At 42.2% G+C, this 14,846-nt stretch overlaps 2 protein-coding genes across 2 annotated transcripts in view; one reads left to right on the top strand and one right to left on the bottom strand.

The window, feature by feature from the left end:
* Positions 1 to 98: 98 nt before the first annotated feature.
* On the bottom strand, positions 99 to 4,696 carry uprt (uracil phosphoribosyltransferase (FUR1) homolog (S. cerevisiae)). The gene is made up of 7 exons (XM_066714957.1): positions 4,270 to 4,696; positions 3,145 to 3,187; positions 2,864 to 2,933; positions 2,088 to 2,150; positions 1,528 to 1,689; positions 678 to 776; positions 99 to 519 (listed from the first exon to the last, which is right to left on the bottom strand). Exons 1-7 carry the CDS (start codon positions 4,563 to 4,565, stop codon positions 413 to 415), a joined length of 840 nt encoding a protein of 279 aa, XP_066571054.1. The 5' UTR covers positions 4,566 to 4,696; the 3' UTR covers positions 99 to 412.
* An 851-nt stretch (positions 4,697 to 5,547) lies between these two features.
* Positions 5,548 to 14,846, top strand: part of abcb7 (ATP-binding cassette, sub-family B (MDR/TAP), member 7) — a 43,987-nt gene continuing 34,688 nt past the window's right edge. Inside the window, exons 1-3 of the mRNA XM_066714955.1 lie at positions 5,548 to 5,740; positions 8,535 to 8,612; positions 9,199 to 9,285. Coding sequence (XP_066571052.1) covers positions 5,588 to 5,740; positions 8,535 to 8,612; positions 9,199 to 9,285 — 318 coding nt within the window. The 5' untranslated portion in view covers positions 5,548 to 5,587. The remainder of the gene's footprint in view (positions 5,741 to 8,534; positions 8,613 to 9,198; positions 9,286 to 14,846) is intronic.

The following is a 14,846-nucleotide window of genomic DNA, read 5'->3' as shown; positions in this document are numbered from 1 at the left end:
TCTGAAAATTCTCTTTTTTGTTTTTTCTAGTGTCATTGCAGCTCGGTTCGTACTTGGTTTGCATGGAAATTGAAGGAAATAAACCAGAAAAACAAATATAAATAAAAAACATTTAGTTATTTTAATGTAAAGCAACAAACTACAAAAGGTCTCCCAAACCAATAAATACGATGACGGCATACAGCACTCAGCAATCCATACAAGCACACCATTTTCTGAGACTCGTGTGGAATGTGCTTTTTGAGAAATGCTTGGCTATGTTCCAGAGTAATTGATATAAGATCAGGCATAAAGAGTAGATCCACAAAATGGCACCGCAAGTCAACAAAGCTTCTCTTTAAGAGCAACAAACGTAAAACAGACAGTCAACAGGATATATTTGATGGCATTTGCAACACAAATACCTCACTTGCTAATCCGTGCCAAAGTATTTCTGTCCAAAATGTGTTGGGGCCACAGGATGTACCTCGGTGGTCAGGATTGTGATTTCTGGAAATTCCTGTATGATTGACTTTGCACCTGAGACAGAGAAAACAACATGTATTCTAGACTGTACACATACAACACTTGACTGAGACAGTTTCTCAATTTGAGGAATAACATTTTGGGGGGTTTTATGATCTTTTTGAAGGGAAATGTCATGCAAAAAGACTAGATGGGAGGGTGTAGTTACTTACCATGAGGTGTAGAGAAGAGGCTGAGCAGTATGATATGTTTAGGTTGTAGGCCGTGTTCTATGAGCACTTTGACCGCTTCAATCACTGTATTACCAGTACCTAAAAGGACAGTTTTACATATGTGAAACTAAAACAGCACACTGTCATACAACAGCATCCTAAGTTTGAGTTTAAATTGTCTTGCTTGTATCAATGATTATGGGATTTATTTTAACTACCCCCAGAAAGTTATCTTGCAAATTATGAGACTCCACTGAAGTACAGCCCCAGCTTTCATCTAAATTGTTACTGTTCTCAAATATTCAAATATACATTTAAGATTATTTCAAAAGATAACAATGATTCAAGACATGACCTGCCTAGGACAAATCCAATAAAATATATATATTAGACAGATAATGGCTTCATACTCAAAAATACTACTAATATTAATGTTACAGTGCACATTATTTTTACTCATGTGCCTGGGTAAATAATGCTAAACGAGCAAGGTCAACTTGATGAGAATCTAATGATATACCTGCATGCTCCAAGCTAGCTGGGGAAAAGAGTTCTCTGAAACGATGGATAGGAATTATTTGCAATACAAGCAATCTTTGCGGTTCAGCAAATTTAAAGGGAACTGGAGAACACTGATACAGCAGTATTTATTTATTTTCCTATGTGAACCAGCATGCACATAAAGATATCTTACTACTAAGCTGTAATCTTGATCTTATGGTGAGCCTCACTGAGTGTGACCATTACATTTCTGGTTGATAAATCATTCCAACCTGTCCGTTGCATGAGCCGGCTTGGGCGCCACATTTCGCGCCCGACCCAGTGAGCTACGGCAGCAGAAAATACTCACTGAGTATCGGGTACATGAGCAGAACCTTCCTCCTGTAAATGTCTGGGGGGAATTTGGCATAGTACACTTTGGCTTTCTGAGTCTCCTCATCGCTCTGGATGAGGATCTTGCCGATGCGGATGGATCTGCAGCAGTCTCTCAGCCCCTGCTCCATCGCTTCGCCTGCAATGACACCGGAGCATCAGATGGGTCAAGCGCAAAATCAATTAAATCCGGAGAACTACCTTAAATACAAAAAAATAAGGTACAGTGGATCCCTTCAGGAGCAGTATCAGGGCTGCTGCTTTGATTACTTAAATAACCTAGATTAAGATTTAAATAACCTGGATTACTAGACTTGTCATCAATGCACACAATTTAGTCTCAGCAGTAGCAGTTAATTGTACAGGTAACAAAATCAGTCAAATAACAGGGACTGAAATTCATGTTGAGATGATCTCTTGCAAATGTATTTTTCTATCTATGCCAGTCTATTTAAGCTCTAACTTTAAATGATCATACAGAATAAAGGCAGCTCGAAATGCTCTTTTCCAAAAATCTCTTGTCAGATAAACTCTTACCGCTTCTCATGATACTGACACCACAATTGCCCTTTTCAAACTTGACCCCATCATACTTGTGCCCTAAAGGGAGAGAGAGGAGAAGGTCACAGAACGGACTGGGATGTCACAGCCCCCACCTCCCATCTCCAAGTTTGGTGATGCAACTGCTTTTCCTGTTATACAAACAAAAAAGTAATGTACACATATACATCACTAGCATAAGATAAATACCATCTGTTCTAGAAAGCACGACTAGAGGGTGCTTATCAAGGCACTGGTACATAAACAATTCAGAGAAAAAAATCATTTGTATCATCTTTGAACATATGTTTGATTTGCTCAAATAAATTCAAGTGTATTTTTAAAGAATCCTTCATCTGAGATCTGTTAATCACAAGGTCCACATGGTGAGGGTCAGGGTTTGTGATCAACATCAGACATCAGTGGAAGTGCACGAGGCATTTGGAGGTTATTCCTGTGGGGATTCATGCATTAAATCATTATGAATTGGTGCCCTTTATTATAACGTGTTACAAAAAACCCAACAATATAGTTAATCTTATTTGGGAAGTAAAGTTACTATTTGGTAAAATCCTTATTAACAGACTAAAAATTGGCAGTTGCACATGCTCTTGATTTGTTTATTTTGATTAAAATGTTTTTTTTTTGTGATATATTGCATGAATATGAATGATTTTCAGTTCACTCTTTCACATGCAAACCTCTGTACACCTGCACTGCAATTCAGCAAAACGAGTAATGGCAAAAAAAAACAGAACGGCCTGTTAGCTCACCTGTGGGTGTGGTGACTGTGCACTCACTGTATGGTAATTGATTGAGTCCTTCTTCCACCACTAGTCTGATCTGTAGGCAACATGAGTTCATCGTTCCAATAAACAACAGGACACACATAACCTTTCTACACAAACCAGAGCTCAGGTTTGGATTGAATGGCTTTGCAAGAACATCCTCTCATTGTTCTGCATCACAAATGTAAACATATATATGTACATGCATGCATTTATAAAGAAAAAGTAGGTAAACAATCATATATTGTGTTGTCTTGACTACTTACCAGTCGATCAGCACAAAATACGAAGTCCCCTCTGCTGGTTGTTCTATTAGGGGAAAAACAATACATTTGAAAGATTCACTCAGTAGATTGGAGCTGGGATATGTCTGGTTAATAATCCCTGGACTAAATATGTTAAATCAGGATTGCATGGAATATAGAATAACACAAATCAAACAGATTTTTTTCCAGCTAAATATACCTTATAGATGCTGTCTTCTGTGAAATGTCAACATTGAAATGTCATTCTGCTCACAAGCTCTATTCAAAGTTACACAATATTCAACATTATTTTCAAAAAGGATTATGATTTTTTTTCTCCAGAAATAGATTCAATCATTTTTAAATAACCTTTTATCCTTTTGTATGATATTGGCCTATATAAATAATTGAAATTCAAATTCACAGTTGCTGACACCATTACTTTTTTATGTATTTATTTTTTATCTTATTGAGTTTAATTTCCAACCATTTAATTACAGGAAGCCATGCTAACTTGCCTATTTTCAGTCTGGTATGAACTACAAATGTCCATCCCATTCACCTCCAAGCCTTGTTTCAATAGTCATTTTAGTCCTGGAATAGGCATTTGTTTTATTTACTGTGAAGGTACTGTGTCATTAGTTTTTAGTTAGCAATTCGGTTTCACATGATTTCCTATTGTATTTGTATTAAGATACAGAAAGACAGATCCAGTTACATCATTTGAAAATAAAACATCTACAGCTGTTAACATGTTTCATGTCATGTCTATGGATTGACGTGGAAGAAAACAGCTTTGGTGGCAGATCGTGCTGTTACGTAGTTAAGTTGCTTAACGATGGTCAAAACTTGTATTGTGCATATGCCAACATTATTAAATTGGAAAAACAGAATTAGAGGTGATTGCAAAGCCTTTATCCTGTATGCGTTATATTGATTTAGCTAAGCTTTCATGAATTACCAAACAACCTACATTTCACCCTCGATTCAATTATAATGTATATATATATATATATGTGTGTGTATATGTATCTACCATCTCGCTACTTTGACACTACGCCTGTCATCCGCAGTGACGTCAGACACCGCGCCAACGAGGGCACGATGCTCGTCGTCTCGCTTACGCACATGATGAAGCAGACTCACTTGTCTCTAATGATGGTCTGCAACTCTCGGATTTGGTCATTCAAAGGGAGTAGTTTCAACTGCGATCCGATCTCCTGGAGTATTTCGTTGTTGATGTCAGTTTCGCCCGTTTCAGTGATTTCCTCTACTTCCCCGTTGGAAAGTGCTGAGATGCCACTATTGCTATTGCTCGCAAACCTGACCTGCTTGGTGCTGCTCAACACAGCATGCTCCTGGTTGGCACTGTTGTTGAGCTGCTGGTTCTGGCAAGGCATGGTCTTATCAGTGGCGATACCGCAGTCAAAATACGTTTCCATAGAACAGAAACTGGTGCCCGTGTTGTCTACCGACGTCCAGCTGGCTTTCAAAGATATCAACACATAAAATAACGTGTCCCCTCGGCCATGGATGTAACTGCACTCGTCACTGGCAGTCTGTGCCTGGAGAGGAAGTGCAACTGAGAAACAGGATGTTTGCTCCCTGGGACGAGCTGCTCCCTGAGTGGCTGCAACTGCAGTCCATCACAGCGCCTTCCCTACTAATGCAATTCTTTTGACACAGGTTATATCTTCAAATGCATGATATATAATCATCTTACAACTCCACCTTTTGTATTATACATAAGCACGTATTGGAAACTAATGGGAGTAAATAACAACCAGAACCCATCCTTAAATCTCTCTCTAGTCTAAGCTTAAGAAGCTCGCCTTATTACAGTTACCTTTTATAGATAATGTTAGGCTCAGAGTTAGTATTCATTAGGCTGGGTCGGGGTTAGACTATATACCGAAATGACTGTATAAAAAAAGCACCATGCTCCCAGTCTTGTAGCGCAGATTTCCGCAGTTCTGCGCAGTTGTGCAGAATCTCACGGCTCCCATTGATAGAGCAGCGCAGACCCGCGCAGATCTGCGGCGCATATGCGTCCAACTGCGCTCCCCCAGTTTATAACTAGTCAGGGATATATTTTTAATTTAAGGTAATAGGTAGCCTATAGATATGTATGTAGATCTCATAGTTTAGGCTCGATAAGGTTTACATTCAAGATTTCACCTTGCTCTTTTCTATGGTCAGTGTAAATAGATCCACTGCAGTTGCTGCCTGGCAGATGTTGTCATTCCTGCACAAACCACCACTCAGATAAACCACTCATTGGCGCTTGCTGTATTGTACAATGGATCTGAACATTGTACATCTTGACTGATGTGAATAAGAATTTACAGCGGGTGTTTGCCTTCCGATTGAGCCAAAATGGCGCCTGTTTCCTGACGTGGGGCTCGCGGAACCACCTCCCACAATACTTCAGTGTCTCTCCTGACCTGCCTCTCTCTGGCTCAACATGGCGCTGCTTTTAGTTCCCCGAAAATGTGGATTTCACTACCAAAGAAGAAAACTGGCCCTTTTGCTGCAGCAGAGCAGCTCCTATCACATCCTTAGACACCGGGATGAGCCGAAAAGCAGCGCATATCCCAGACAGCAGCACCCATTCCAGGTAAGAGGAGCACCGGTGCTGTCTGTCTGTAAGTCACAAGGACACATCATTCACCCAACGCGGAGATGGCGAAATGTGGGTTAAAAGTTATGCTGGAGTGATATAAACTGTGTGTCCGTAAGCCTGCAACGATGTTATTCACCAGTTTTGACTGTTGCGATTGTAAAGCTTGAAGGCAGTGTTGCATCTGAAACAATGGTGTTGTGTTTCACTGACAGCAACAAGCATGCAATAATAAAGACTGTTTCATGTGCACCTGTCTTTACAACATTCACAGGTATACCGTACTCCTGAAGTTGTTTTACAGCGATTAACTACTGCTCAGCTACATACATTGTACTACTACTACATGAATGTAATTTTAAGTCGTGTATTGTACATATACATATAAATGAGTATACTAAACAGAGCCAGGGCTGGGTTGGTAGTTTTTCTTTCTCTTTTTGTGATGGCTTTTTATTTTAGTTTCGTACAGATACGTATTCGTATGCCAGTTAGTGTTGAGCATTTTAAAAGTGACAGATCCATGAAGTGCATTCAATTGGAGCTTTTCATCACAGTCAACTATTTATTGATTCAGATATTTAGGAGTTAATGGGTTGTTTGAACGACCAGTGTTTAACCCCCCATCCCTGTGGAAGCTCTGATGTATCTGTCAGGACGCGTGTTGTTCCTGTTTTGCAACTTGGACTGGGAGATAAGCTTTGCAGTGCCACCAGTGCTGCTGATTTCCAGGCAATTGCCCTGCTCAGTTTTAAAACAATTAACTCAATTTCTCCAATATTTGTGTTATAACCTCTTTAACTAGGATTTGTATCGGTCACTTGGGCAGGTATTTCTTTCCATAGACTTTTTGGAACATGTAAGGAATTTAATTGACCATCATCTTATTGATTGAAATATTTTTTTAAGACACAAGTGCCATGAATTACAATATGAATTCAGTTGTATTCAAGGGAGATCTGCACATTTTATACTATTACATGAAGGTGGGACTGCTTAAAACTCCTTCACATATAAGCATTCATGAATGTGGAAACTGCTGCCCTAGACAATATGGCCTGTGTATGTTAATGTATGACAACTCTGGAAGTTTAACCAGATACGCATGCCTATGTGGTTCTTTTAAAGCAAAAAAAAAAAAAAGAGGGATCCAGAAAAACAGTATATTCAGTATGCAAAATGAAGCCTCTAAATCCTGTTTCGGGTTTTTATTAAGGTTTAGATTACTCACTATACAATACGTAGTTTTATTCATAAAAAATGAAGACAAGTTAGACACTTGCCTATGAGTAGGAAAATTAGGTTACATAACATGTTTTTTTTTCCTTTATTATGATAACTTTCATTTGTCATTTACCTATTAACTGCCCTAGCCTATATGATTGGTGATAGAAGATGTGGCTCTTCATTTTAAATATTATTTTTTTATAAATGTTTTAATATTTTGACCTGTTTTCCTGGATCTTCTGAATACATAGCCAGTATTTCTTTTTGTCAGACTGGAAGTTAAACTTGATAATCAAATGTGTTTTTTTTGTATTGTTTTTTAATAGACCATGAGGAAAAGGATAATGTTTCTTCAGAAGTCTTGGAGGTATTAGATAGCATTAATTTTACACTGACCCACCAATATAAATTGCTTTCTGAGAGCATTGAAAATCCAAGGCCTCATTACTGTGTTTCTGAGGAAATCAGACACCATTGTTAATATAATGATTTTGCTCTTTTCATTTTGTCATTTTATATAATTGTTTGCATTTTTAGTAAAGATTTTTTTTTTTTTCACTATGACTCATTTAACTGTTTAATGGTTCTAATGAGCTGCAACAACTAGTAATGTATGCTTCACAAATTACCAAATTGGTGATAGGAGTTGATTAAAGATGTCAGGTTGTTTGATAGATAAATGGTATCTTTTCCCTTCAGCTTCAGAAGTAGCCTATGTCTTGTGGCTTCTTTTTATGCAATTTGCAGTGTATTTTCAGTACATTGAAATGTCTTGGGTAAAATACATTATTTGTCAGTAAATCTAGATTTTGTTCGTTTCTTGTGCTAGTTCTGCTTAAACTGGTCATTTCAACTTATCTTCACCTTAATTAATATCATTTTAAATTGTCTGCATCAATGTTAACATTTTCCATGTTATGTTACCTGACCAGTTGAAGTAAGTCCTATTTAGAAAAATACAGATACTGCACACCCAGCAGCTCAAGATAAACACTTATAAACATTATTCTGGGAATTCATCCCTGTGCATTGAACATATCTATAAGAAACTGTTTACATGATGATGTCATGTGCTTTTCTATATGGTTAGGCCTTTTATCTCTCTTGGGGGAAAAAGGTGTAGCTCTGCATGTAAAGAGTATTTGAGGCCTAAATAACAGACATTACTGAATTGGACACAGTGAAATAGTTTTTGGAAGGGTGAGTATTTAAGTGAGTGACTTATTGATCAGCCTTTTCAGAGCTGTGTGGTTGATTGCTCTGAAGATGTGCTGATGGGAGTTCAAAAACAACAAAAAAAACATTATAATATTCCCAATTTTTTGTGCATTGCGGATATGCAAGGAAATATTCAAAGTGTTGCAGTAATACAGCATTTAATTTTATTTACAAAATGTATATAATATTTTCAGCTTCTCATTTATTTATTTTTATTGATGAGTCACAACATTTTCAGTTCCTTCTGTACTGAAGTTTTTGATCAACCAGCTATCTTTAAAAATATATATATATATTTTTACTAATTGTTATTTGTTTTTGTGCATATTTTTGATTTTCCTTTCAGGTTTCAAAGACATGTGTAAGGACCACTGCATGGCAAAACAGAAGTGACAACTGTAAACAGATACTGGATGCTGCGAAGGTAAGCTGATTTTAAGGAACAATCCCATCTCACTCCCATATCATGTTGTCTTCTGATGAAATCTCTATAACACTCATTAGAGATCCTGCAAGTTTTTAGTGTACTCCAGGAGTCCTGGAACTAGGTTCTTCATTACAACGGTTTGCCATGGATACAGTGCAATAACCGAAAGTTTCACATTGGCTAGGGGTCCAGAATGGGCACGGCTAGCAAGAATACAGATCCAAATGTATGTTTAATAAAGAAAAACAGAGAAAATGTGCTGTTAATATTACAGCTTCATTGTTTTGAACCTCAGTATTTAAGCCTGAATTGGGGAAGGTGTCTTGAAATGGACCCAATGTATAATGTATTTTCTCATGTATTACCTGTAACAGATCATAGCACCACATTTATTTTGCATTTCAGTAATTAAGGGTTTATCATACATATACATATACAAATACATATTACTGCTCCTTATCAGCAAGCAGTAAGGGTCCACATTTCAAAAACGTATTATGCATTGGTCTTCCCCATTTGTTAATGTATTTCTGTGTTCAATTTGATGTTCAAATTAAATGTTAAGGTGCTTTTTGTGTTTCAGGGTCTGCAGTGGTGGCAGGTAACAGATAAACGAACATGTTGGCATGGTCATGCAGGTGGGGGTCTGAATGCAGATCCAAAGAATGTGGTAGGCATTTTCTTTTTCATTAAACTACAATGCAGAATATGAGATGTAAATCAAATCACTTATAACTAATAATGGAAAATACCAAAACCAAAGTTATTTAGTTTTATTATATCACAGCCAAATGATATTATTGAACGATACTTGAGTGTCAACAATTCACAAAATAATTTGACAGTCAGTGCAACACGCCTACATTGTTGTGTGTGAAGAGTTTCTTATTCTACTTGTACTTGATTTCTGTTTGTGTCTTGGCCTGTGCTTACTGGCCTTTGAATGCCTTAAAAAAAAATATATATATATATATATATATATCCCAGCAGTTGTCTTTGTGCTGAGATAAAGACAAAATAACCCATTAACACTATGTGTGTGTGAGATTTAATTTCATTCTTTTTTTTTTGTGGTTGAATGTACACTTGAGTGTAGAGTATTTACCTATTGCTGCTGGAAGTATAGAATTATAAACTTATTCAGCTGTCAATCCATGCTGATCAGCCTTATTAATTCAGTTATTCTGCTGTCTGATATTGGGTATAATCATGTGTATCTCACAATATATGACACACAACGATGGGTTGCGAATACAACCCCGGTTATCTGAAAAAGGATGCACTGCCCAAGGGGGAGGGGTTTCAGTGCACTTCCGTTGGAACCCAATCGAAACATCTCTATATCAAAGCTGCCATTGGCCCCTGTGTACGTCACTTAAAACAGGTCCCTTCCTACTTCCTGTTTGTATAAGACGTGACGTCTGTACAGGAACTTCCTCTTTTGCCGGGAGACTTGAACTCCCAAGCGTCCTTGCAACCCTTGGGCAGTGCTTCCTTTTTCAGATAATCGGGGTTGCATTTCCAAAGTGGGAATCCCTGCCCAAGGGGGAGGGGTTACTGTATAACAAAACCATTGCAAGGAAGGAGGCAGCGAGCTGATAAGGCAGCCTGCCCCATGGCGTAACGCTAGGGGGCCTTGGCAACACAACTCCAGACAGGAGCCACAGAGGCCCCTTGGGGCTACACCTGGGCTGCCCGGGAGTGAGGACCGCAGTCACGCTCTACCGGGAACTGTCTGCAATAAGCATATACAAAGCAGGGCTACAGAGGTCAACTAGTACACCCTCCGTTCACAATAGCAAGGCCAGCTGCTCTACTAGAGCATCTAGGAGCGAGGCCATATATCTACTTATATATATATATATATATGGCGCTGGCAATCTTCTGCGCCTTCCGCGCATTAACGTGGCAGTGGACTCCTGATCCTGCAGGAGCAGGGCCTCAGACCCACTGTTATTCAACATAATATACAGCTGGCTAGTCAGACACTGGTGTAATCATAGCTGAGCACAACATGTAAGTACAACACTGGCAGCAGGTACATTTATGCTGCCTCGGCACAGCACAAGAGCAATCTTGCTCAACTGAACAGTACAGAGCGGCTAGCTCCACTGTGCTGTCATAATATATATCGTGGGTGCACGCATAACACGGGAGCAGTTGTCACCTACTAGTGAAGCTAGATGCAGGACAACAGCGGGCTCTGCCATTATAAAAATATATATACACTGCAGCTCATGCACCCTACGCGCAATCACAGGAGTGGTGGCCGCTAGGACCAAGGCCACACCAAGCTCGGCCATGTTGTCACAATGTACACCGTGGGGCACCTCTCCCGTAACAGAGGAGCAGTTGACACCTGCTGTTTAGCACAGCTAATGCAGGACAACAACAGCTCTTCCTTGTTGGGACAAATAATCTGTATACAGCAGGGCAAGAGTAGCTCGAGTGCCCTCCACTGAGGACAGCAACAGCAGCAGTCCACTGCTGTACTAGCTCACAGCTAGAGCAGGGTCACAGACCTGCTATACAATAAACTACCCACACAGCGAGGCAGGGAGATTCAGCTCGAGTGCCATGCACTGGGGACAGTGGCAACAGCCCCTTGTTCCACTAGCACAGCTAGGACAGGGCCACAGACCTGCTGTCTAACTACAAACACTGCGGTTACAGAAGCCAGCTCATGCACCTCCCATGCAACACGGGAGCAGTCCACACCTGCCGATTAGCACAGCTGAGGCAGGGCAACGGCAGCTCTTACGGTGTTGGGATAAATTAACTATGTACACTGTTTGGCATGAGAGCCAGCTCGAGTGCCTTCCACTGAGGACAGCAGCAGCGGTCTCCTGCACAATGGTTCACAGGCAGAGCGGGCCACAGACTGGGAATAGAGACCAGGAGCCAGAGCCTGCAGGCTACTGGGGCTCAGCTGAAGCCAACACCAGTTCCCAATGGAAGGGACTGGCCCCATCACATCCAGCCTGTAGAAACGGACAAATGTAAGTGGCAAGATTCAAGTTGCAGCCGCACAAATGTCTGCCAAGGGGGCACATTAAAACGGGGCCCACAATGTGGCGACGCCTTAAGTCGAATGGGCCACCAGTTGGTCAGGCACCGGGGTCCATGTGGACTCACAGGCCATGGTAATAGTGTCCACATTCCAATGCGAGAGGTGCTGCTTTGAAAGCGCCTGGCCCTGTGTGCACACTCTAGGACACAAACAGTTGGTCCGAGCGCCGAATGTCCTTTATTCCAAATAGCACCTGAGGGCCCGCACAGGGCAGAGCAGGTGAAGTCAACTCTCCTGCTCCAAAGAGAAGGGAGCAGGATGGAAAGCCATCAACTCAATAGGCCTGTTGATATGGAATGGAGACAGCACTTTTGGGAGGAACGCAGGGTTAGGCCATAGTGTGATCCTGGAGCCATCTCCCACAAAACGGACACACAGTGTACGGACAGGGCGTGTAATTCACTTATGCATTTTGCAGAGGTGATTGCCAGCAAGTGACACCAGCTTCAACTCAGCTGAGTTCAGTGGCTCAAATGGAGCTTGGGAAAGTGTTTCCAGCACTACATCAAGACGCCATGCGGGCAGTGAGGGGGTGTGAGGAGGCCGTAGCCGTTGTGGGCTCGCCATCGATCCGAACATCACAAGTGGAGATGGCTGCCAGATACATTTTGAGCATGAATGGGGACTTGCCCTGGTCCAACAGTTCCAGGTGCCGGTTGCATATAACTATATTAGACTAGTCTAAACCATTAGACTGGTCTTATTTTGACAGTTAGACTAGTCTATGCAATTAAGTCAGTTGCATAAAAAGTAACACTGACAAAGACTTAGCCTGAAAAGTTAGCCCCAGGCTAGCTTTCAACTGAAACCGACATAGTCACTGATGCTGACAGGCAGGGGCAGCACACACCCCACTGTCCCGCACACTGGCAATCCCCAAAACATCAAGACTCCTCCCCAAAGACTTCAATAACTAACTGTATATTTTACCTTCACTTCTGTAATTTTTAAACTGAAATTTGTATTATGCGAGATTTGTAATTTTGTGCTGTATTTAGCACTTTTGTTTTGCTATTGTATCTTCTAAGTTGCCCTGGATAAAGGCATCTGGCAAGGAATAAATCATAATAATAAATTAACTCTGTGCTGCGCTTAGTACACGGATGTTTCCTCTTAAATTAACATATTACTTCATAGTTTCTCCTGTCTTTTACAGACCGCACAGCACACACACAGTGGCTTGACAATGTTTTTCATTTTATCCCATGACTTGTGTTTGAGTGCGTTAGTGGAAGTTTCAGAAAATGTTGCCAAAAATATATTTCTCTGCATTATATTTCAATAAATAGCATAGATTTTCAGTTTTCAGACTTTTATGCAATGGTCTTAACTGAGTGTCTATCGTTAGTAGGACTTATTATCATACTAAGACAAAGACTTTGTCTATGTTTATACAACCGGCCCCAGGTGCTAAATGTCCACCAGCGGTAGGAGTACTGCGACCAACTGGATAGTGGCTATCAAGCGATCTCGCTCAGGGGCCAGGCCCAGAGCTGGAGCAGGCCTGGGTTAGATTGGTCTATAGAGGAGATGCTGCGTCGGTCCCCCAGGTAAAAACGGCCACAGGGGCCCCTAGGGACCACATTCTGGTCGTCCTGGAGTAAGGACATCAGTCACACTCTACTGGGAACAGTAATGCAGAGAGGGGAGGGCAAATAGTGCCTCTACTCTCATCTTCAACAAAACTAAGACCATATATGGAGCGGGGTTGACAGGAGATCTGACTCGTGTACCCTCCACTGAAGACAGGAGCACTCACCTTCTGCCAACTGGAAGCTAAGAGTGTTGCGATATTAGCTCTACTTTGCAATTGTATACAAAGTGGAGCAACAAGAGACAGCTCTTGTGACTCACACTTAAAACAGGAGCAGTCAAATCCTGCTCGACTAGCACAGCTGGGAGCAAACGACAGCAAGCTTTACTGAGATATAACACACATGCAGGGCAAGAAGTGACCTGCTCTTGTGCCCTCGCTTGACACAGGAGCAGTCACCTCCTGCTCAGTAGCACAGCTCGGAGAGGAGTGGCAGCAAGTTCTACTGTCGCAGCAACACTAAATAAAGAAGCGGGGCAACAGGAGACCAGCTCATGCACCCTCGCTTACCACAAGAGCAACCCCTCCCAGCCTGACCAGTGCAGCAAGTAGTGGGTAACAGCAAGCTCTACTGTGTTGTGGCCAAGAGAGTGCATACAGCAAGAACGGCAGGCACAGCTGTAGCAGTAGGCACATAATGTGTGGCTGCTTCTGAGTATGCTGGCCTGGAAGAGGAGACGGGGGCTCAGGGAGAAGTGGAACTCTGATCTACTGAGCCCCTACTGTCACTCACTAACGTGGAGGGTCTTAGGACGCGGCAGCGATGTTGGTGGCATTCTGTACGTGACTGGGACCCGAGGCGTGCCGTAGCAGGGTTGGGGTCCAAATCTTAACTGCGCCTGTGGTCGACAAACAGACAGGGCAGATGACCTCTCCACTCCAGGGGTGGGTCGGGGGTGGTAAGGTTCGATGGCCGCAAGCAGTGGGGGCGAGCAGAGGAGGAGCAGAGTCTCTCCATGCTCTGATGTGAGTGCCACACAGTGCGTTGGCAGGAGCGTGCAGTGGTGGTGCCGATCAGTGCAGGCACCGCAGGCACGTAGCAACTGGGACGCCCTCACGATATGGGGGAGCGCCTACCGGGACTGGCCACTGTAATCGCGTCTCCACCTGTCAACGCTACACTGGCCAACAGCAGGGGCAACTGCACAACCGCACCGAAACCGAACCTTGCTGCCGGACAGAACACTGTGTATCCAGACATGCGCCGCTTAGGCCTGTTGGCTTAACCACACCATGTGTGCCAGGATTTCCGGGGACACTAGGTGACGCGGGTCCGGGGTCCGAGGGGACTGAGGGTAGTAGGCCACCAGCTGAAGGAGCGCAGCAGAGACTGTCCACGCACGGATGGTGGAGCATAGCAGAGCTCGATCCCAGCAAGCTGAGATAACAAGATCTCCTACAGCTGCAGTTGTAGGCTGTAGTGCGCGCGCAAGCCAGCGGAGGAGCACCTCACACGGGCGAGATCTCTTAAGAGGGCTCGGGTTTACTGCCGCTGCTGACGCTCTCGCTGTGGAGGAAAAGCCATGGGCAGTGCTTCCGACTTGAAAGATAACCAAGATCACTAGCA

This window comes from Amia ocellicauda, chromosome 10, assembly GCF_036373705.1.
Source record: "Amia ocellicauda isolate fAmiCal2 chromosome 10, fAmiCal2.hap1, whole genome shotgun sequence".
Lineage (NCBI taxonomy): Eukaryota > Metazoa > Chordata > Actinopteri > Amiiformes > Amiidae > Amia > Amia ocellicauda.
Note: the sequence above shows the minus strand (reverse complement) of the source record. Positions and strands in the feature narration are given on the sequence as shown.

Coding starts and splice junctions, on each gene's coding strand:
- uprt (XM_066714957.1), bottom strand. CDS start 4,565: ATGGAAACGTATTTTGACTGCGGTATCGCCACTGATAAGACCATGCCT. Junction 2,934..3,144: donor TATTTTGTGCTGATCGACTG/GTAAGTAGTCAA, acceptor TGTTGCCTACAG/ATCAGACTAGTGGTGGAAGA. Junction 777..1,527: donor GCTCATGTACCCGATACTCA/GTGAGTATTTTC, acceptor CTGTCCTTTTAG/GTACTGGTAATACAGTGATT.